This window comes from Schistocerca cancellata, chromosome 2, assembly GCF_023864275.1.
Source record: "Schistocerca cancellata isolate TAMUIC-IGC-003103 chromosome 2, iqSchCanc2.1, whole genome shotgun sequence".
Classification (NCBI taxonomy): Eukaryota; Metazoa; Arthropoda; class Insecta; order Orthoptera; family Acrididae; genus Schistocerca; species Schistocerca cancellata.
In genome coordinates, this window is record NC_064627.1 from 628,589,617 (window position 1) to 628,613,952 (window position 24,336).

Below are 24,336 nucleotides of genomic sequence, written 5' to 3' on the forward strand. Positions count from 1 at the left end.
ACTTTACAATTACGTCCTCATTGTAACTGGGCTCAAATTTTACCCAACAGCTCATGGTTGGGAACGTGGAGCATGCGTGCAAGAGGTGGAGATGGATACGAGAGAGGCTAGATCAGTGGTCGTCAAACTGCGTTCTGAATCAAGCACTCGTTTGACCCGTGGTTCTCACCTTTTTTATAACAATATGCATCTAGCAACTAACAGTTGGATTAAAAAACGGCAACTAATGTTACGAGCTTGTTAAGACTGCAGTTTTCGTGCTGAGTAGTAAACAAAAGTACGTACAGAAAAGATAATATTTTAAGATGGATTTAATTTTAATTGACGTTGATAAATTCGGCTGTGAGCTAAGTAAATTTGGCCGCGTACCTCAGGCCCAGAAGGCCATGCAGAGCGGTCATTCGCATTTGGAGGATGTGAGGCGGTGAATGTTTTATGGTTTGTCTTCCAGTACTGGCAACCCGCAGACTTGCGCGAATCATACCGATCACCTGCTATGATACAAATTACAAACGGAACTAGCCCGGGTTCGTGAATACGCATTACAGAGTGATTCATTTTCAAATGCGCTGCATATTTGTAGCAAGGAATGTGAAGTTAGATTAAGGTCGTTGTAGTACAACGCAGTGTGTAGACGATATATGACTTTCGAAATCTTCAGTAAATATCTGCAGTTACAACTCACGTTCCACAATCCATTTAAATATAAGTACAAATACAGCTAAATGATGTTGCTAGTATTCATTCAAACCAAGCACGGAGACCACTTGTGTTGACAGAAGATAACATCATTTTAAAATTAAAATCAAATGGTCATCAAGTTTCATTCAGGTACTCTACATGAAAGCTTCATGCTTCTAATGACTTAATGAACGTGTCGTTCAGTGAACATCTATAATTTCTGAAGAGCATACCGGCAACTCTACTTGCTTCTTTGGTGTTGAATCGACTGAGAAAACTTGGTAGTGTTAAAACTGATGGGCAGCGCCATGCATCACGAGTCATTATTTCCAACACACATGGTATTATCGGCTGATAAGTGATCTAGGGATAAATGTCGCGAATACTGCAGTACCTATCCATTTCCGATCTCCAAATTCCGTGAGACATTCTTAATCGCCTTGAGAAGCTAAAACAGGAGGTTACTATTGATAATAGCAAGTAGTTTCAATATTGTGACTTGGCAATGTTTCTATAGGTCTTGAATGACACAAAATTGGCGTTTTGTATACATTCTATCGTACTTTGATCATTGTTATATTCAAGTTATTACCAAGCGTACGATTAATAATTGTCAGAGGGTTGTTTACCACATTACCACATAAAACCCCCTGTCTTATTACTTTAAACTCCTAAAAAGTAATGAATTAGGTTATCACACGTTAAGTGAAGCAAACATTTTGGTGAGTCCTCCATCAGAAGCGACGACACTCGACGTACCGTAAATAGGGCCAGCGAGTGGCATCAAGTTGGCATAGTACTTATCAAAAGATCAAGATGCAAAAAAACGCCCTTAGAACTTTTAGTGACACGGTCACTTCAAGCAATTCATGTAACTATTAACTGTAAATTTGTTATAGATCCAAGAACTTTTCAGATACAGCCGAAAAGAACGGATTGGGTTTTTTTACTGTTTCAGGAATTTGACACCAAACGCCTAATCATTTTGTTTTTTTTATTTCCAACCCTCAAACCCTGTCGCACACATGCCAGCAGATCCTCTAAAACTTGCATCTATCGACTCTACGTGTCTTATTCACACGTAACTTTAGTCATCTGCACCTACCTAACGACCAAATTTCACTTTTAGTCCCACCAATCCTTCTATATGCAACAAAGAACAACTTTCTCTCTCCATATCAGAACTCCACACTCCTCACACTTTTCTTAGTACGACTCAGGTTCTGGGTCCACTTCCACAAATCCTGCTTGTCATCCGTCCATCACCTCCGACAGTCTCAGAACGATGTATCGTGACTAGCACCAACAATGTAAAACACCACTGAAGAATAAAATGAAGAGCCAAAGAAACAGGTACACGTGTATATTATCTTGTAGGAACCAAGCGAGAACGCAGAAATGCCGCAGCAGGACGTGGCATGGACTAGACTAATGCCCGAAGTAGCACTGAAGGGAACTGACACCATGAATCCCGCAGGCCTGTCCATACATCTGTAAGAGTACGAGATGATGGAGATCTCTTCTGAACAGCACGTTGCAAGGCATCCCAGATAAGATCAATAATGTTCATATCTGGCGAATATGGTGGCCAGTGTGGAAGTGTCTAAACTCATAAGAGTGTTCCAGGAGCCACTCTGTAGCTATTCTGGACGTGTGCAGTGTCGCAGTGTCCTGCTGGAATTGCCCCAGTTGTCGGAATACACAGTCGACATGAATGGATGCAGGTGACCAGTCCGACTGCTTACATAGGTGTCACATGCCAATGTGTATCTAGACGTATCTGGGGCCCCACATCACTCCAATTGCACACGGCCAACACCATTACAGAGCTTCCACCAGCTTGAACAGTCCCCTGCTGACATCCAGAGTCCATGGATTGATGAGGTGGTCTCCATACCCGTAAACGTCCATCCACTCGATACAATTTGAAACGACACTCGTCCCACCAGGCAACATGTCTCCAGCCATCAATAGTCCAATGTCGGTGTTGACGAGCCCAGGCGAGGGCTAAAGCATTGTGTCGTGCAGGCATCAAGGTTACACAGGTGGACCTGCGGCTCCGAAAGCCCATTTCGATGATGTTTCGTTGAATGGTTCGCAGGCTGACACTTGTTGATGGTCCAACACTGAAATATGCAGCACTTTGCGGAAGGGTTGCATTTCTGTCACGTTGAACGATTATTTTCAGTTGTTATTGGTCCCGTTGTTGCAGGATCGGAGATTTGATGTTTTATCGAATTCTTGATATTCACGGTACACTAGTGAAATAGTTGCGCGCAGCCGGCCGCTGTGGCCGAGCGGTTCTAGGCGCTTCAGTCTCGAACCGCGCGACCGCTACGGTCGCAGGTTCGAATCCTGCCTCGGGAATGTATGTGTGTGATGTACTTAGGTTAGTTAGGTTTAATTAGTTCTAAGTTCTAGGGGACTGATGACCTCGGCAGTTAAGTCCTATAGTGCTCACAGCCATTTGAACCAAATAGTTACGCAGTAAAATCTCCACTTCATCGCTACCTCCGAGATGCTGTGTCCCATAGCTCGAGAGCCGTCTATAACAACACGTTCAGACTCACTTAAATCTTGATAACTTGCCATTATAGCAGCAGTAACCGATGTAGCAACTGCGCCAGAGACTTGTTGTATTACATACGCGTTGCCGACGGCAGCACCATAGTCTACCTTTTCGGATATAACTGTATTTGAATACGTATGCTTATACCAATATCTTTGGCGCTTCAGTGTGTCTCTCTTTGTATAATTTTCGAGAAAATTTTTCTTCCTTAATACCATCTCAAAGAGAGTCGTGGCTATTTCAATTTATAAAACAGATGCAACAAATTTTGTATATATCAGAAATTGCTCTGGGTGAAGAGCGGATATGGCTAACATTTCGCTGGCCCCTACACCAAAAGGTTTTTGTGACGAGAACGGACGAGGAACAGTAAAGGAATAACGATCACCCCTAATAGACAAATTACATTTTACAACAAAAATACTAATGAACTTCGTTATCATATCTTACTAATAGCGCAGAAAATGTGTTTTATTATCTTACTAATAGCGCATAAAATGTGTTTGTACTTAATTAAGCTTCTCAGATTTACAAGCATATTTTAATTAATTAACAATTTTAAAAATTACTCCCATGGTTTATTTTCATACAAACAGCACCACACGTCTACATGGAATTGTTAGACACTAATTTAAGCAGCATAAAAGTTATCTTGCTCCACGGTTAGGTCCCAATAAATACATATACATGTATGAAGTAATCAGCAGGATTTCAAAGCGCTAATTCCATTATGCGAAAGTAAGATTATTTCGTAATGTATAAGTCAAGTTAGCCGCATTGACCTTACAAATTGCGATTTAACGTTTCTGGTAATTCCTGCGGTAGCTTTGTGTTCCAAGAGAGCAAATGGTATCTAAGAGTGGTCGATATCTTTCATAGCTTTCGTTAGCCTCCATTTCCAGACCGTTAATCAAAATTATCCAAGTTGGTTGCCTTGATGCAAAAATCCTCGGCCCTCTCTGACGTGAGACGACTTACGATTAATCCGCCTCTTTCTGGGAAGGAGCCTTCATTAATCACTTTCCTAATTGTTCTCTTCTTTGTGTCATCGCTTGTACTTTAACACCCAGTCAAAACTTAAATATTTTTGCGAACTAGAAACTTCAAAAATGTAATAAGTGATAGTTGATGTTTTCGTAATTTCTTTTTATGACTTACTTCCTTTCATATTTTAGATCGTTTCATCGATAAAATGATATTATTATTGAATTACTACTAGAGCAGATCAAATGCCACGAATGTCTTCCCACAACTTCTCCTAATATTAGAAACCTGTACCCCTCACATCTAGGAACAGTGTGAGTTCACGAATGATCTAGTTAAGTGAAGGCTATAGTGCGACTTTGGTTAGCAGTAGTGGTTTCAATTAATCCTGTGTTAAACAGTATAACCACCATGCTGTTAGCAACGAACGGCTGCTTATCACATCTCGTTATCGAACTGCTGAGTATGAAGGACGCTAGTCAGCGTACTTGTTTGCTGGTTTATGTATCATGAGCCTTATATAACTTTCTACATTTAAAGCACTTAGCAACAGAAATAACGAAAGACGCCAGGGAAAGTATAACAAACGGGTTTTGTATAGTAAGTTTCGAAACAATGATAGAGAGTTTACTGGTGCGTGAAATAGCTGCGTGCCGTTGTTTTCGGGAGCCTCTGGCTCTAGTACGAATACTGATGAGCATTATCTAGGTTTATCGTGCGTTTTATAATATTTTGAGCTATGGTTTTAACTCTGAATTAAAGTTTAGCTAAACGATTCTGTTACCATGCTCCCGTTCTTTATACACCGCTGATTCTGCTTACTCGTCGTTTTCAGATTTGCTAATGCTCCACTCACCATCTTTCCAGTAACTCATAATATCCTTTCCTCTCTCACAATATCCCACATGTATGGATTATTTTCATTAGGCTTAACATTTTTAATCAGATACAGATCAGCCGTAGGATTCCCCATTACAGTGCTTGCAACTCAGCCTTCAAACGGCAGTGACAGTGCCGTCAGTTTCTAAAAATATAACCTATTCCAATCGCATGCTTACTGTTTGTCGAAGACATTTCCTTTCCAGCTTTATAAATGCAGCAGTTGCATCTGGAGCCGTTCTTTTTTCTTCAGTTTCAAAAAAGAAATGGTTTCGTATCTTCTTTTCTGTTGATGCATGACTTAATTGTTACTAAGAATAATTAATATAATCAAAGACATTGTCCTTACAAACAGTGTGCTACGGTATTACAGGCACATTCCTCCTGCACTGATGTAAGGAGCTAATAAACAAATCTCTTCAGTGCTCAGTGAGCAACACTCAGGCTTTGAATTGCTTGTACTGGCATTACTCGCTGATTATTAACTTATCGAAAGCGTACTTTTGAAAAGCGCAGGCACGCGAGTCGAATATTTTTAAACCTTATTTCTTCTTTTACTTGTCATGTGTTTGTTTTTAAGTGTCTTAACCACAGAAACTATTGACCTGGCGCTGAACTTCATTTGTAATTTGTATTATATCCTTGTCGATCTAGTGCTTACACATTATGTCTGTCTTACTATGAATGAATGATTTTCAGACACCTGTACTGAGTGCCCTCCGTTGCTATTTAAGTTTATCTGCTTTAGAGGCGAACATTAGAATGTCACGCTCAAAACGAAGTAATTTAGCCGGCCGAAGTGACCGTGCGGTTAAAGGCGCTGCAGTCTGGAACCGCAAGACCGCTACGGTCGCAGGTTCGAATCCTGCCTCGGGCATGGATGTTTGTGATGTCCTTAGGTTAGTTAGGTTTAACTAGTTCTAAGTTCTAGGGGACTAATGGCCTCAGCAGTTGAGTCCCATAGTGCTCAGAACCATTTGAACCATTTTTGAAGTAATTTAGACTGACACATACTAGTTCATCTTTCTTTCAGTTAAAAAAATTTGGAAACTTTCTTTAGAACTGCTGAGAATAGTTTGGTTATATGAAATAAAACATTTGTAGATCCTAAGAAAAACCAAAAATTTAGTCATTTATTGAACTCTGTTTTACCACTAAGTTAAATCCACATGTCACCAACATAAATACCTGAGAACATTTTAATTAATTTATGTAATTATTCCCGAGGAATATTTCTAATTAACTGAAATGGAGCACAAAAAGCAGTTATATTTTTACAACATTCACCTTTGGCAAGAATAGCATGGCTTCTTGTTAAAAAGCTGTTGAAATAATCGTATGGCATTAATGGGGTTGTCCAGCTGATTGGCATCAGTTCAGCGACTTGCTCGACTTTGTCATGAAGATGAGATGAAATCAGTAGGACTACAGAAACACCCAGTTCTCAAGCGAAAAATATCAATGGCCCATCCGAGAATCGAAACAGGAATTACACTATGTAGACGCAGCAATGATAACCACTAAACTACGAGTTGCTGACAACGAGCTGTTGACCACCCAAAACATGCATCTGAATTGGTCATTCCAAATTATGATGCCTCTTGTGTGGTGTCATTTGAGCTATTTAGCACACTCCAGAGATGATACAGATTCTATTCCAGGTGACAGACAGTGATGGAAAACTCGCCATAAGATCATAGGAACTAAAAGGAGAGCAAGTAAATTGCCTCAAACGCTGCAGAAAGGTGTCTTCTTCTGTGTCCTTGGAGGAAGTGTGTTTTGATCTCCTCCGCAAAACTTAGCTGGCTCTGCCAGTGTGAGATCTCGCCGGCCATTTTCAACAGACTTTGTAAGTTCGGCCTAATGATAACTGAACAAACATCCCAACAAATTCCTAAATCATGGATTTTTCCATGGTTAACCAACGAAGTATATTTCTCCATTGGCATGGGGAAGAAGGCAGAAAACCTCTCCCACTATGTAACAGATACTTAGTTACGAAAAATAAGAAGTATTCAATGTAAATACATGCAGGAAATCTCCCTTTGCTACTAAAAGAATTAGTATGAGCCAATCACAGATTTCATTTCAAAATTTAGGACAAGCGCTCCGGGCCTGACAGATAGTCGCATGCTAGTACCATCATGGTTTCCTCTTGTCCTTCAGATCTTTATCTTTAGTAAAAGGGATTGTTGTCACTTCATTCACAATGAAGCTTTGTGATGGGATGGCTGCCCTTGTTAGTCGCCCCTACTGCACTCAGCAGACAGCTCTCCCCTGTATTTACCTGCACACGACTCTGGCTTTCAGCAGAAACATCTTCGTGACCCATTCCGCTACCCCAATCACACTTTTCTTCTACCAACCAAAACAAGCTCCAAGACCTTTGTAATTTCAAGAGTCCTTCACTGTTTCAAAAGTAAAAGGGATTGAGATAATTAGAATTGCAGTTATTGGCAGTTACTATTGCTTGCAATTTTCATGCACCAGTAGTGATTTTATTTACTTAGCCTATTAGATGTGCATAATGGATTACTAATTAATTTTTTGGCAGTTTTGTGGTAAAAGCTGTCACGTGACACTGCCTTTTCCAAGGGAGCCATTAATATATAATCTTCCAGTGGGATGAACATTTCTTTATAGATACCGGGCCATTCCTAGGTCTTCGAAAAGACATGGAGTTACCTTACCTGCTTCACTACTATCCCGATATTAAACTGCCTTTATGGTGAACAGATACCGGAACATCATCCACTATGGAGCATCACGATTCGCCTGCTGAACATCTCCCGCTTCGTCTTCCACATACACGCTGCAGCGTTTCTTTTTTTAGATAAATCTATAGTGTATGAAGTCCCCGTTTTCGGCGAGTAGTGATTATGACTGGGAACTAACGGACGCTGGCTAGGATATACAGCAGTACATAGCTAAATATGCAAATACGAAAGAATCACCGATAAGGAATGGGGAAAGAAAAATCTGGAATGGCGAGAAACAGCAACCGCGATTGACAGAGTATGACCTTATTTCTGAGTAATGCAGTAAAACCGACGAATTCTAATACCTCAGAAGAAATAAAACACGGCCAGTCCAGCTGTTATAAAGCGTTGCATGCACAAAGAGGTTTACTACGACTTAAACACTGATACTTAAATTCCTCTGCTGCCTACTTGTCCAAGACATCTGCAAGTGTCTTTGGCCGCTAATGATCTTTGTCAGCTGATTAATCGAGTCATTTAACAGCTGAGTAGCTTCCATAATTCTTGGGAGCGGAACTGTTTACTCTGTAGCTTCTCGCGCGGCGAATCAGACTCCACAATCACGGGCAGCCCCTGCCTGACTATTTACCATTCGGGTTACCTTCTGCCTTCAGCGTGGCTAACCCTGAAGAAATGCTGGCTAGCTCCTCATATCATTTCGAATCAATTTCACAGGCCATAGACGACACAGTCACTTACTCAGACTCAAGGAACATTTGCCAAAGTTCAGGGCCCCAAAAATAATTATTAACCTACAATCTGTGTAAGCTGAGTCTATTCCGGCGTGTAAAGTGCTTTAAAAACTTAGGGGAATGCAGCTGAGTTGTGTATTCGAAACCACCGATATTTCGACAAATGGAAACATAGTGATTTTAAAGACACAAATGCAATGAGAGCATTACACACAAAGGCAATTTAAACCCTCGGTGGGTGGGATTACGCCGACGAAAAACCAAAACACTCCATATGCAGAAAGCAAAACACAATGAAAGTAACTAGCCGCATCACACAACCAAAGGTGACGGACATGATGTTATCAGTAGAGAACATTAATTACCATCAGGTGAGCAAATCCCATGAAGTTTTGGCCTCTTTTGTTTGACCATGGAGACAGCAGGATTCGAAGCAGAATTTAAGTAAAAAGCTTCAGGTTTATTTATAAGGTCGCTTTATAATTTAATCTCAACTACTTCCTTAATTAAATTATCCGAACAGCTGGAGTGCGTGCCACAATCTATGTGTTGTTATATTCCTTAGGATGGGCGGTACCAAAGCAAAGTTCTGCAATGGCAGATTTACTTGGTAGTAATGTGTGTGGAGCTTTTGCTCTACGCATCAGTCCTCCACGCACTTGATGGTCTGATTAGTAAAAGCCAAGCCAGTCACCTCACGTAAGCCGAGACAATTCTTTACAGATTATGACATGACAATGAGCTTCATGGTGGCCGAGAAACACACTTCGCATCATGTTTCCTCAGAGTGCGATCACTCCTGTCGGAAACTCTATCTGCATAAAACAAGAAGTCCGTAGACTGAGGTGCGACCTCCTTATTATAACTGCTCACACTATCGGTCGTTATGGGAACGGTTGTCTGACCGGCCTTCACCGAAACTGTTCTGACTCTAGGTGATTTCGATATGGGCTAAATCAGTAGACAAACTTTTAGGATATAAAATAACGTTAGCACTATGAACCAAGGTACAAAGTGACTTTTCAGGCTCATGTGGACAGTGACATCTTCAGCCTGAAGATGATACTGCAGAGCCTTGCCTTGGCACTAATCACCGTATGGAGTACAAGAATACAGAGATTCACGTGCGCACAGCAAGATGTTCAAATAGTATGAATGCGAGCTGTCTTTTCTTTCGGACTGATATGCCTAGATGGGCAATGAAGTCACCTTCTTCAGTGCGGTTGCATAAAGACGTCCTACCTCCTGTGAGAATCTCAGAGTAGCGAGCATGGAGGAAATGGGCAGGACGACAGATAGGTGTCGCTCTGTGGGAGTGTCGGTCACCCATGAAGTGTGCCGAGACAATCCGCGCAGTTACGATAACACTGTGTCCCGGATGGCGCCGTGGTTAACGCATCTCCCTATTAACCAGGAATTCCAGGGTTCGAACCCGATCCGGCACACATCTTCACTCCTCGCTGAAGATTCCGCGTAATGTCCCGATACAGCTGAGATCACTAATCCCTTCCCATTCGTTTTCTTTCTCCCCCTTCCACCTTCAGTTTAGATCTACTGAAACGAGGTAATGCTACTTGCTCGTCGTTGGTAATTAATACTCACTGTCGATAACTTATGGCATTAATGAAACTTGGTTGTCTGATGGCACTGGTTATGTGCGTTCATGCTTGCGTGCGTACGCGCCCGCGCGCGCGCGCGTGCGTGTGTTTGTGTGTGTGTGTGTGTGTGTGTGTGTGTGTGTGTGTGTGTGCGTGTGTGTGTGTGTTTGTGTGTGTGTGTGTGTGTGTGTGTGTGTGTGTGTGTGTGTGTGTGTGTGTGTGTGTGAGTGTGATATCTCTACCGGCTGCGTTCCTGTGCGTTGTTTCAATAAACGCACGACCAGTCTTGTAGCCATATTAAGTCACGAGAGATATACCAATAAATTATTAGACGTTCTTATTTGATTAAAAATCGGTGTGCGTAACAGAGATGTTTATTATAGTGCAACTGGTTCTGTTAGCCGATTTTGCTTCGAGTAACGTACACTACTGGCCATTAAAATTGCTACAGCAAGAAAAAATGCAGATGATAAACGGGTATTCATTGGACAAATATATTATACTAGAACAGACATATGATTACATTTTCACACAATTTGGGTGCATAGATCCTGAGAAATGAGTACACAGAACAACCATCTCTGGCTGTAATAACGGCCTTGATACGCCTGGGCATTGAGTCAAACAGAGCTTGGATGGCGTGTACAGGTACAGCTGCCCTTGCACCTTCAACACGATACCACAGTACATCAAAAGTAGTGACTCGCGTATTGTGACGAGCCAGTAGCTCAGCCACCATTAACCGCACGTTTTCAGTTGGTGAGAGATCTGGAGAATGTGCTGGCCAGGGCAGCAACGAACATTTTCTGTGCCCAGACAGGCCCGCACAGGACCTGCAACATGCGGTCGTGCATTATCCTGCTGAAATGTAGGGTTTCGCAGGTATCGAATGAATGCTAGAGCCACGGGTCGTAACACATCTGAAACGTAACGTCCACTGTTCAAAGTGCCGTCAATGCAAACAAGAGGTGACCGAAACGTGTAACCAATGGCACCCCATACCATCAGGCTGGGTGATACGCCAGTATGGCGATGACGAATACAGGCTTCCAATGTGCGTTCACCGCGATGTCGCCAAACACGGATGCGTTCATCATGATTCTGTAAATTGAACCTGGATTCTTCCGAAAAAATGGCGTTTTGCCATTCGTGCAACCAGATTCGTCGTTGAGTACACCATCGCAGGCGCTCCTGCCTGTGGTGTAGCTTCAAGGGTAACCGCACGCATGGTCTCCAAGCTGATAGTCCATGCTGCTGCAAACGTCGTCGAACTGTTCGTACAGTTGGTTGTTGTCTTGCAAACGTCCCCGTCTTTTGACTCAGGGATCGAGATGTGGCTGCACGATCCGTTACAGCGATTAGGATAACATTCCTGTCATGTCGACTGTTAGTGATATGAGGCCATTGGGATCCAGCACGGCGTTCCGTATTACCCCCTGAACCCACCGATTTTATATTCCGCTAACGGTCGTTGGATCTCGACAAACGCGAGCAGCAATGTTGCGATACGATAAACCGCAATCGTGATATGCTACAATCCGACCTCTATCAAAGTCGGAAACGTGATGGTACGCATTTCTGCTCCTTACGCGATGCATCACAACAACGTTTCACGAGGCAACGCCGGTCAACTGCTGTTTGCGTATGATAAATCGGTTGGAAACTTTCCTCATGTCAGAACGTTGTAGGTGTCCCCAACCTTGTGTGAATGCTCCGAAAAGCTAATCATTTGCATATCACAGCATCTTCTTCCTGTCGGTTAAATTTCACGTCTGTAGCACGTCATATTCGTGGTGTAGCAGTTTTAATGGCCAGTAGTGTATCAGTCAATTATTTAACTTTCTTATTTGGTTAAAAACACAGGTGCGTAACGCAGATGTTAGTTATACTGCAAGTAGTTTCGGATGGCGGATCTTGCTTCGAGTAACTTATTTCCAAATTTGCTCGAACAGTCCTCGGGTATACTGCCGGTTCATAGTGTCCAACGGGCACAATATTCCGGCGATCAGACATGTCGCCATCGTCAGGTGCGCTGACGAACTGAGCTCCTGAGAGCGGGCGACCGATTTAAATCCCCTCCCCCCGCGGGCCGCTCTCTTCGACGTCCGCGCCCGCGCGCCGGTGGCCGCGAAGACGTGGATGCGGACGGTGGAGAGAGCGGTCCACGGGGGAAGTGGATTTAAATCGGCCGGCCGCCCTACGGAGCTCATTTCGTCAGCGCACCTGACGATGGCGACATGTCTGATCGCCGAAATATTGTGCCCGCTGGACACTATGAACCGGCAGTATACCCGTGGACTGCTCGAGCAACAAATACGCCGGGAGAAACTGAAGAATCTATTTTCAAATTGGTCGTTAAGTATTCCTCCTACTGATGTGGCTCCCAATCATTAAAATGCTTTATAAGATAAGAGAGTTACTGCTTGAATTTACCAGCGTAGAGCTACGAAAACTAGCAATCTACAATGTGACGAATTAACACAGCTTGACTCACCCTGAGAGAGGGCACTCCCCAGAAGGAGTGCTTGCCGATGGCGGGCACGCGGGAGCGCGTGATGTGCAGCTCCTCGAGGCGCTGGAAGTGCTGGAAGATGGGCCCTATGGTGAGCGTGTTGGGGTGGTGAGGCGGCGCCGAGATGCGCAGCACCTCGACGCGCGGCGGGTCCATGTCGGCGGTGGGCACCGGCCCGTCCATGCCACCCCGCAGGCACGACACCTCGCGGCGGCCGCGCGCGTCCAGCGAGCACTCGCACGCCTCGGGGCACACCGACCACGCGCCGCGGCCCGCCGCCGGCGCCGCCGCCACGGCCGCGCACCACAACAGCCACGCAGCCAGCAGCCGCATCTGCAACACGCACCAAACCGCCGCATGATAAACATCTATCTCAACCCTACATTACCAGGCACTCTTTTATTTACGACTGCGTACGGTACCAATTCGCGGTTTGCGCTAATCTCGTACTGTCAGTATTGTGAAACAGGACCATTTGTACTTGTTTTGTATGTTACATACCACTGGATATCTTGTGCGTAAACTATAACCATAGTTCTACCCCCACTGATGACTTTCTCGAACGGGTCCGACAGCGTCCAACACAATCTAGAGTGAGGTACCTCACGGTACACCATCCTCCGGAGTGGAAAACGTGGAGGAGAACCACGCACCCGCGGCGTAGGATTTGTAGTTAACACAAAAATAGTAGAACAACATCGATTAGCCCTATTGCTGTTATTGAAAGAATTATGACTCCTTGCATTCCTCTCGCTGGAGATAGCTGTGTCACCTTCGTCTCTGTCTATGCCTGTATTAAAGGCGGTCAGGAGGATACAATGAGTCAGTTCTACCAACAACGGAGCAATGTCCTCGTTAAGATACCAACTGAAGATAAACTCTTGTTACTGGGCGACTTCAGTGCTACAGTTGGAAGAGAGAATCGTTTTTGGGAAACATCGTGGACAATGAAGGTGTAGGAAACTGCATTGCAAATGGGCTATTTCTAGGTCTCTGTTCTGAGAATAAGCTTTTTATCACCAACCCGTAGTTCCGATTACCTAATCGTTTTACGACCACGTGGACATATCCACGCTACAAACACTGGCATCTTATTGACTATGTCATCTCTCGGTAGCGTGACAGGAAAGTGGTCCTGATCACAGAAGTATCTCGAAACATCTATTACTGCTGAACTGACCACAAACTGTTGACTAACTATCTGAATGTCCTCGTCCAGCGTAAACCACTATCCTACTTTTCAGATCGTTCAAGGAGACAATGCAACATCAATGGCCTGCGAAATGAAATTGATTGCTCTTTCTTGCAACACACACGTTTGGATCGACTTAGCCATGCCCCAGTTAAAACAACAGATGTTGAACAAGAATGGCCCACTTTTAAATAGAAAACCACCATCCAGAAGACTGTAAAAGAGGTCATTAATTTCGATGCAAAGAAGAAAAGTGACTGGTTTGATGACAACTACGAAATGATTAAGAACTTCCTAAGTGTCAAGCAGGATGCCTACCGATCTCTTACTCAAGATCCATTCCCGGTGGAAAAAAGTACTCTTTCAAGAGCTCAAGCAGAAATGTCAGACTGACATAAGAACAATCACGAACAGAAGCCAAGAAACTCCAAAGACTGTCAGACGTCAGGAACTTGAGGAGTTTTTATGATGGAATAAAAGAAATAGATGGGTCTGTTCGCTCCTCATCAGGAACCCTGAAAGCTGCCGACAGCAAGACCTCCTAACTGACACTCAGTACATCTTGAATAGTGGTAAAGCGCATTTCAACTCACACTTAAACCATGGTTCTACTGCTACTGATGACTTTCTCGAACGTGTCCGACAGCATCCAACACAACCTAGAATGACACTCCCATCGATCGTTCCATGGAATTCAACAAGCACCTGGACATCATGAAGCCAAGAAAACCACGTGGACCTGACGGCATCCCCTCTCGACATAATTCCGAATGGGTGGCTTGTCTCTAAAATGTATAGTCTCCTCCTTCTTTCTTCTAATGTGGGAATCCAGTAAGGTGCCACCTGACATTGAGAATTCGGCAGTTATCACCATCTTTGAAAAACACGACCGAAGCATATGTGGTAACTATCGTGGATTTTCCTTGCTCTCATGTGGCTTGTAAAATTTTTGGTATAATTATGATCAATCGCCCCCAAACTCTTTCCAACACCCTGAAACTCAGTGCGGATTTCGCCCCTACATAGTCACTATTTATATGATATTCTTCTCAAGACAACTGAAGGAGAACTGAAAGGCGGAACATAAGCCTTTACTGTTTGTGTTCTATGACGTAGAACAAGCGTTTAACACGGCGGGCATGGAAGCTATGTTTCAAATGGCTCTGAGCACTATGGGAGTCAACTACTGAGGTCATTAGTCACCTAGAACTTAGAACTAGTTAAACCTAACTAACCAAAGGACATCACACACATCCATGCCCGAGGCAGGATTCGAACCTGCGACCGTAGCGGTCTCGCGGTTCCAGACTGCAGCGCCTAGAACCGCACGGCCACTTCGGAAGGCAGAGAAGCTATTTGGCCGGTCTTAAATGTTTTGGCTGCTCTCAACACTTTTATCAAACTGATTCAAGCTTTCCATGATGATAAGTCAGAGTAGTACAATCTAGTCTTTCACGGCCGGTATTGTCTTCAGTTGAAACTTCCGGGCTGAGAGGCCGTGGTCGATGTATAAAATTTCCATCTAACGTTTCGTCTCCATCTGCGGGAGACCTCAGAAGATGTCTCCCGCAGATGGAGACGAAACGTTTGATGGAAATTTTATACATCGACCACGGCCTCTCAGCCCGGAAGTTTCAACTATAAATTACAGACTTCCTTTGATAAAATACGGAGTAGTAAAATTTACAATGATTTAGTAAAAATGTAACTTTTTCAGCCCTCTAGTGTGCTTGGGTTAAGAATGTTTGTGTCGAACGTTCTACATACTCTAAAAGGATATTATTAGGTCTACAACTTTGCTTCCGCCGTTTTGCAATAGACGGCAGTAGTGGAAAGTAGTGGTGCAAGTCGTTCGTCGTAAGAGTCATACAGTAAGTTTGGGCATTTGAGAACATAACGCCATCAAAATACCAGTCTATTTTTGATTGCATCATAAAGCTATTCTCGACTCAATATGTCTACTTATGAGCCCAATTCTCGTCATCTCCTGGAGGGTTTAATTGTCTGGTTTGATATGAAGACATCTGCGTATGAGGCTCATAAAAAGCTGGGTAACACCTATGATGAGACGCCTGTTAGTGACAGAACTTCGCAGAAAATGGTTTCCATGCTTCAATAACGGTGATTTTGACGCTGATGACCGGCATGATTGTGAAAGAGAGAAAGTTTTCGATGCTACTTCAACCGTCGGGAACAATCACAGGAGATCGTTATCCAAAGCAGTTGAAGTATCTGAGCACTGAAAGACAAACGGCCACACTACAGCGACAGACATGAAAAAATTAATGAAATTTTCACTCTACAGCGGAGTGTGCGCTGGTATGAAACTACCTGGCAGATTAAAACTGTGTGTCGGACCGAGACTCGAAATCCGGAACTTTGCCTTTCGCGGGCAAGTGCTGTACCAACTGATCTACCCAAGCACGACACACTCCCCGTCCTCACAGATTTAATTCCCTCAGTACCTCACCTCCTACCTTCCAAACTTCACAGAAGCTCTCCTGCGAACTGTAGAATAAAAATCTCATTCTGGAAATATCCCCCAGGCTGTGGCTAAGCCATGTCTCCGCAATATCCTTTCTTCCACGAGTGCTCGTTCTGCAAGGCTCGCAGGAGAGCTTCTGTGAAGTTTGGAAGGTAGGAGGCGAAGTACTGGCGTAATTAAATCTGTGAGGACGGGGCGTGAGTCGTGCTTGGGTGGGTCAGTTGGTAGAGCATTTGCCCGCGAAAGGCAAAGGTCCCGAGTTAGAGTCTCGGTCCGGCACACAGTTTTAATCTGCCTGGAAGTTTCATGAAAAAATGATTTTGCAGCATGACAGTGCACGATCGCATGTCGAAAATCACGTCAAAACATACTTGGAAACGTTGAAATGGTATGTTCTACCCCACTCGTTGTATTCTCCAGATATTCCTTCCTCTGACCGCCACCTTTCTCGATCTGTCACAGACGACCTACAATAGCTGAATGGCACTTGCCGTCATACGAACAAGTGGAAAATTGGATCGTTTCATGGCTCCCCTCAAAACATTCCCAGCTTATACACTGCGGGATTCGTATGCTGCCCTAAGGCTAGGATAAAGCAGTGGCTAACGATGGTCAGTACTTTGAATTGTAAATTTTCTGTAAGTTTTTCACTATAAAGTCTCGAACTTTCAGAAGAAACGGCGGAAGAAAAGTTGTAGACCTAGTAAAAAATTAAGAAAAATAAATCCACAGCCTCTAGATCTCAAAGGGTCGCCGGCTGTGCTCGTATCCGAGTTTGCATTTTTCTCTTGCATTTCTATTATTGCGTGGCAGTTCACATATGGAGATGCCAATGATGGCGTAACAGGCCAATCCCGGAATGAAACACACGCCACATACATTACATAAAACAGAGCGTGAAGGCAGTGGCAGGGCCTGGCGAAGTTTGCATCTCTAATGTTTCTCATTTTGCTTCCTCCGAAGTTCCTACTCAAAACGTAAGACAGTACCTGAAGTAGTTATGCGACACCATTTACATCTACGTGGATACTCTGCAAATCAGATTTAAGTGCCTGGCAGAGGGTTCGTCGAATCACCTTTACAAATCTCTATTAATCCAATCTCGTATAGCCCGCGGAAAGAACGAACACCTATATCTTTCCGTTCGAGCTCTGATTTCCATTATTTTATCATGGTGATCGTTTCTCCCTACGTAGGTCGGCGTCAACAAAATATTTTCGCTTTCGGAGGAGAAAGTTGGTGATTGGAATTACGTGAGAAGTTTCCTCCGCAGCGGAAAACGCCTGCCTTTGTTTCAGTGACGTCCATCCCAAACCCTGTATTATTTCAACTACACTCTCTCCCCTATTTCGCGATATACAAAACATGCTGCCCTACCCTGAAATTTTTCGATGTACTCCATCAATCCTATATGGTAAGGATCCCACACCGTGCACCAGCATTCTAAAAGAGGACGGAGAAGCTTAGTGTAGTCAGTCTCATTAGTAGATTTGTTACATTTACTAAGTTGCTTGGGTCAATGTTTAGATGTTGAATTGCTCCTTATAGCACTTCAGAGGAGCAACATGGGGCCTTCTACTTGTCCTCACTAGACCATCTACAATTTGTCGATGAAGTCTGTTACTTCTCATCCGGTGGACATGCCACCTCCATGTAAGTCGGTGACCAGTAATGGGGGTTTCTGTACTACACATTTTTGCCTTCTAAAGAACCGTTGTGTTTGATACGAAGTCATCCTATTTGACGTGCGGAGTGTGTCTGTACTATACATTTTTGCCTTCTAAAGAACCGTTGTGTTTGATACGAAGTCATCCCATTTGACGTGCGGACTGTGTCTACGCTCCTTTTGTCTGAAGCGTTCTAGTTTCTTAAGAACACGGCGATATGATGTCTAGGGTTCGCAATCGTAGAACAGCGTAGAAACAACAAATGCTCGATAAACCATCGGTATGTTGCATAGTGTCAGAGCTTTACACAGGAACACCCTGTGTATGAAACGTCCAAAAGCAACACGTGCGGCATGTATCCTGTTCTCCACGTCCTTTTCCGACGAGCAGTTTGTTGATAATATACATCCCTGATAGAGGAAGTGATCTACCTGTTCCAAAGATATACTGGAAATACAGATATTTAGACCCTGAAATACAGCTCCCAGTGCTGGCTATACTAGTACCTTCCTTTTTTGGATGTCGATAGTCATGCCGAAACGTTTATATGCAGTTCTGAAACAGTTTACAGACATTTGAAGCTCTGCGGGTATACGAGCTGGAGAAGCATTGCCGTCAGAGTATTGTAGTTCAGTTACCTGAGTGAGACTTGTGAATCATTTAGAGTGCAGTCTGGACTAATTAAATAGCCCTCCGTCAAATCTGTGTTTGTATTATACTCCTGCATTGTTCACAGACGATGATGATGTTTAATCACGGCTTCTAGGTTCAGAGGAAACAACTTTGGCGCGAGGACGCTTCGTTGTTTGAGCCAATTAGTACTAGTGAATCTGTCATATGTTTCGTTCTGGTACAGCACTCTCTCAGACTTATCATCATGGAAAGCTTGAATCAGTTTAATAAAAGTGTTCAGAGCAGCCAAAACGTTTTAAGGCCTTCCACATAGCTTCTCTGCCCACCGAATCAAAGGCTTTTTCTACGTCATAGAACACAAACAGTAAAGGCACATGTTTTGCCTTGCACTTTTCCTTCAGTTGTCTTGCGAAGAATATCATATTGATAGTTCCTCTGTAGGGGCGAAATCCGCACTGAGATTCAGGAAGTACAGTGTTGGTAAGAGTATGGGGGCGATTCATCAGAATTCTGGCAAAAATTTTACCAGCCACATAAGAGCAAGGAAAATCCTCGATAGTTACCACATATGCTTCGGTCGCGTTTCTTTTTTTTTCATTTCAGGTGGCACCTTACAGGATTCCCACATTAGAAGAAAGAAGGAGGAGAGTATACATTTTAGAGGCAAGACACCCATTCGGAATTATGTCGAGAGGGGATGCCGTCAGGTCCACGTGGTTTCCTTGGTTTAATGCTGTCTAGAGGCTTGTTGAATTCATGAAACGATCGGTGGGACTGCCATTCTAGGTTGTGTTGGATACTTTCGGACACGTTCGAGAAAGTCATCAGTAGCAGTAGAACTATGGTTCAAGTGTGGGTTGAAATGCGCTTTACAACGATTCAAGATGTACTGAGTGTCAGTTAGGAGGTCATGCTGTCGGCAGCTTTCAGGGTTCCTGATGAGGAGCGAACAGACCCATCTATTTCTTTTATTCCATCATAAAAACTCCTCAAGTTCCTGACGTCTGACAGTCTTTGGAGTTTCTTGGCTTCTGTTCGTGATTGTTCTTATGTCAGTCTGACATTTCTGCTTGAGCTCTTGAAAGAGTACTTTTTTCCACTGGGAATGGATCTTGAGTAAGAGATCGGTAGGCATCCTGCTTGACACTTAGGAAGTTCTTAATCATTTCGTAGTTGTCATCAAACCAGTAACTTTTCTTTTTTGCATCGAAACTAATGACCTCTTTTACAGTCTTCTGGATGGTGGTTTTCTATTTAAAAGTGGGCCACTCTTGTTCAACATCTGTTGTTTTAACTGGGGCATTGCTAAGTCGATCCAAACGTGTGTGTTGCAAGAAAGAGCAATCAATTTCATTTCGCAGGCTATTGATGTTGCATTGTCTCCTTGAACGATCTTAAAGGAGGATAGTGGTTTACGCTGGACGAGGACATTCAGATAGTTAGTCAACAGTTTGTGGTCAGTCCAGCAGTAATAGATGTTTCGAGATACTTCTGTGATCAGGACCACTTTCCTGTCACGCTACCGAGAGATGACATAGTCAATAAGATGCCAGTGTTTGTAGCGTGGATGTGTCCACGTGGTCGTACAACGATTAGGTAATCGGAACTACGGTTTGGTGATAAAAACTGATGCTCAGAACAGAGACCTAGAAATAGCCCATTTGCAATGCAGTTTCCGACACCTTCATTGTCCACGATGTTTCCCAAAAACGATTCTCTCTTCCAACTGTAGCAGTGAAGTCGCCCAGTAACAAGAGTTTATCTTCAGTTGGTATCTTAAAGAGAACATTGCTCAGTTAATGGTAGAACTGACTCATTGTATCCTCCTGACTGCCTTTAATACGAGCATAGACAGAGACGAAGGTGACAAAGCTATCTCCAGCGAGAGAAATTCAAGGTGTCATAATTCTTTCATTGACAGCAATAGGGCTAATCGATGTTGTTCTACTAATTTTGTGTTAACTACAAATCCTACGCCGCGGGTGCGTGGTTCTCCTCGACGATTTCCATTCCGGAGGATGGTGTACCGTGAGGTACCTCACTAAAGTGCCATTCGCCTTATAGTCTCGTTTCAATTCAGGCGGCAGCATCTATAACTTATCTATCTATCTCGTAACTGCTGAGAGCTGTTTTTATATTGGTCTATAACTATTAAGTCTAGAAGAGACTTGACTTCTGTATTCCGGTAGTCTTAGTCACATAGTTCTTTCTCGGTTTTCGTCCACAAATTAGAAGCGACCATCTGGGTGCGGATTCCCAGCCAGTTACAAGTGCGGCTACCGGTATTTAGTCCACCTTTTCTAGGACCTTCCCCATTCAGAGTGGGCAGCGGTTATCCTAAAACGCCTTCCCAGCTACAGATGCAGGACCAGATCCCTGAGTGGTCACAAAGGCCTTTGTTTGTGGCATAGCGAATCCTTACGTTATGCAAGTATTTTATTCTTTGGACTCCTATTATAATTTTATGTAGACAAGAGCCTTTACCAGTGGGCAAATTGAGTTGTGCTTTGGTTCTGACGTACGCTGAGTGCAATGTGGCTGCTGTTTAAAGCCATGCCATTTTATGTTATTGGTTTTTATAACACTTTTATGTATGACAAGATCAGCTCAGCTTCAGCTAGTGTAATTTACAACCACGTCATGTAACAAGGCCCACTCCTTCTGAAGAAGATATTTTTATAAATATCGAAGCCTATATAAAGGGCTAAATAAATCTTTGATTTGGAACTGGTTGGCTGATTTTTTCAACCTCTTTAAGATGTTATTCTCTGTGACAAACGAAATAATAACAGAAACGAATTCATTTTGGTTAAGTGATGTTGTTCTGTGCTTCCTCTCGAGTTTCAAGAAACTTTTCACCCCACTTTATGGTTGATCTCAATGAACTGTAAGGTAGTGCATTCGTACTCCTCATAACTTACAAAGACGTAGAATTCCCTGTGCAACACGAAAGATGTATCAATAGCTAATACTCGCATTCGAAAACTGGCAGACATGGTTATGCCAATCTCATTTAGAACTACTGTGGTCCCCGTACAACAGCGATGGCTTTCTAGTTAATGGCACGGAGACGCTGGTACTCCAACTGTTACGACACCTCCGTGGAGAGGACGCTAATGTCTGTGTGGTCAGAAAAGTCTATCAATTATCAGGACAGTTGAACAGTTGGAGAATGTGGCTTCTCACTGATGGTGCTGGGGACGATTAATCAATCAGAATACCGAACTACACGATATTCAAAAGATATCATAATCTCTGTTGCTTAGTAAGTGGCCTGGATAGCAGGATCGAACTATTCTGAGATTCCATGCGTGTGAAGTAATAACTGTTCATGTTGCTAAAGAAATCTGCATCTTTGGGCGCCTACCTTGAAAAAAGTTCTCCTGGAATTGGTAGTAGCGTCAATCCAAGACTCAGGGTTAATTCGGATGCGAAAGAAAAGTTACTTGTAGTCAATGAAGACAGTCTCACATGGGAGACTATGCTTCTACTGAAAAGAAAGAAAACGTTAATCTCCTTATCCAGCACTTGGTTTTATGTTGGTAAACTCATTCCTTTTATATGATGCTGGTATCTGTACAGATACCATTGGTAATCTAGCAGCTCTCGAAGAATGAAATTATAATGAAATCCAGACCTTTAGCTGCTTACAGGCGTTGTTAAATATCAACGGGAACAGTTGAAAAATGTGTTCCCAGACTGGGATTCGAATCCAGGACCTCCTACTTACATGGCAGACGCTCTATCTACTTTTTTTATCTCATTTTCTTCGCATTTGTTCGTCGCATCTCCTCGGGGGTCTATCCGACTGAGCCACCGAGAACACAGAGAATACTACGACTGCAGGGGTGAACTGGGTGGCCGAGCGGTTCTAGGCGCTACAGTCTGGAACAGTGCGACCGCTACGGTCGCTGGTTCGAATCCTGCCTCGGGCATGGATGTATGTGATGTCCTTAGGTCGGTTAGGCTTAAGTCGTTCTAAGTTCTAGGGGACTGATGACCTCAGAAGTTAAGTCCCATAGTGCTCAGAGCCGTTTGAACCATTTTTTTTCTATCCACATACTACATTTGTAGTGCCCCTGCCCACCATAAACCGCGGCAGTCAATCTACCGATTCCCGTAAGAGTTCGGGCAATGTGAGTGCATCCGCACTAAAGAAGATCATTGGCCGGTAAGCCTTATCCATATGAAGATTACTCTTTCGGACATGTTCGGGGCACACATTTTCAACTGTCTCCGTTGATATTTATCAACGCCTGTAAGCAGCTAAATGTCTGGTTTTCATTATAATTTCATTCCTTTTATGGAATTAACTAATTAACTTTTAACATTAGGGTAGGACAGAGGACCTTCACTTCACGACACTGGAGACCTTCTAAATTTTCTTCACTGTAGTTGAACCCTCAAAAACATGGCAGTAACACCACTTATGACTACTAAATAACTGCTACAAAAACCAACTTAATTACGTCATTCACTATTCGAAAATCGAAAACGACATTTATTAATTTAGCCCAGGTTTTAGAAATAATTCGTTCGTAATTATGTACGTTTTATAGTTGAAATGTAATCGATAGTGTATTAAGATAGGCCGAGGTGCCATTGTCTTCAAACTATATGACTGTGTACAGAAATCATGAGTATGTTAAGTCACGTCGTGAACAATACCTTTTTCAGTACTGCGTCGGGCTAGTGATTGTCGTATGGCATTGTCTTCACATTCACATGACTGTAGTGTGCTCTCTATTTACGGGATCTACTCGTCTGTTTTTTTCCAGTTGCGTCTTCGTCACATGTATATGCATAACAAGATTTAGTCTATTCCAAAAACGACTCGTGTATTATGGGATTTGTAGGTGTTCTCACAACTTATTTTCAACGTCGATGCTGTGCGTATCGCTGTGAGTATGTATTTATATTATGTATACGTTGGAGGTTTTTAGGCGTCACCTGAAAATAAACAAAAGGAAGAATCTAGCTAGGTACCACGAAATAGTAAACTAAGTTACTGAAATGTTAGACAGCTTACAGGACGAAATAGTTTTAACCTATGCAAGATTTGTGGAGGCTGTCGGATCCAGCAATACATACTGAAAGAAACTAAAGACACACAGGAGATAAAAAATGAATGCTTCGTTTCACAAAATACGCGTAATTAGAAGTCCCCATAGCTATAGGTTGATCTCCGGAGAAGAACGTCGCCTGAATTTTTTAATGTGTTCTCAGTCCTATTTTAAATATGTAAATCGAATTACGAGTCGAAATCCAGCTCTAACAACTGATAGTCCCATTACTTTCACTACCGCTGCATATATTATTCCTGGTGTTGCAAACCGTCTGCCGTTCTGAGTGGAACAAGTTCGCTGACTTCCTTCTTTTACTGTCTCGGGTTCCAACTAAATTGCGTTAAATGGGAAGTAATTGTCGCGGTATGAACGCACTCGCTGCAGGAGCCTTGAATGGCCAACTATCGGCCGTAATTGCCAGTGCAGTATGGCTGTCGGGGCGACTGCTAAAGCTGCGTTAATGTTGCACGATGGAGCATTCTGGCTCAAAGGACCCGGCGGTGCGTGTCCCCGGCTGTGGTGACGTGCTTGCGTTCGTGTGTGTGTGTGTGTGTGTGTGTGTGTGTGTGTCTGTGTGTGTGTGTGTGTGGCCCGGATTGTGCTGCGCCGGAGCGTGTCA

The 24,336-nt window shown here is 43.3% G+C and overlaps 1 protein-coding gene across 1 annotated transcript in view; it reads right to left on the reverse strand.

The window, feature by feature from the left end:
* LOC126157176 (leucine-rich repeat-containing protein 15-like) overlaps positions 1–24,336 on the reverse strand; it is a 994,052-nt gene that overhangs the window by 82,631 nt on the left and 887,085 nt on the right. The window contains exon 5 of the mRNA XM_049916358.1: positions 12,657–13,007. Within this exon, the coding sequence (XP_049772315.1) occupies positions 12,657–13,007 (351 nt within the window). The remainder of the gene's footprint in view (positions 1–12,656; positions 13,008–24,336) is intronic.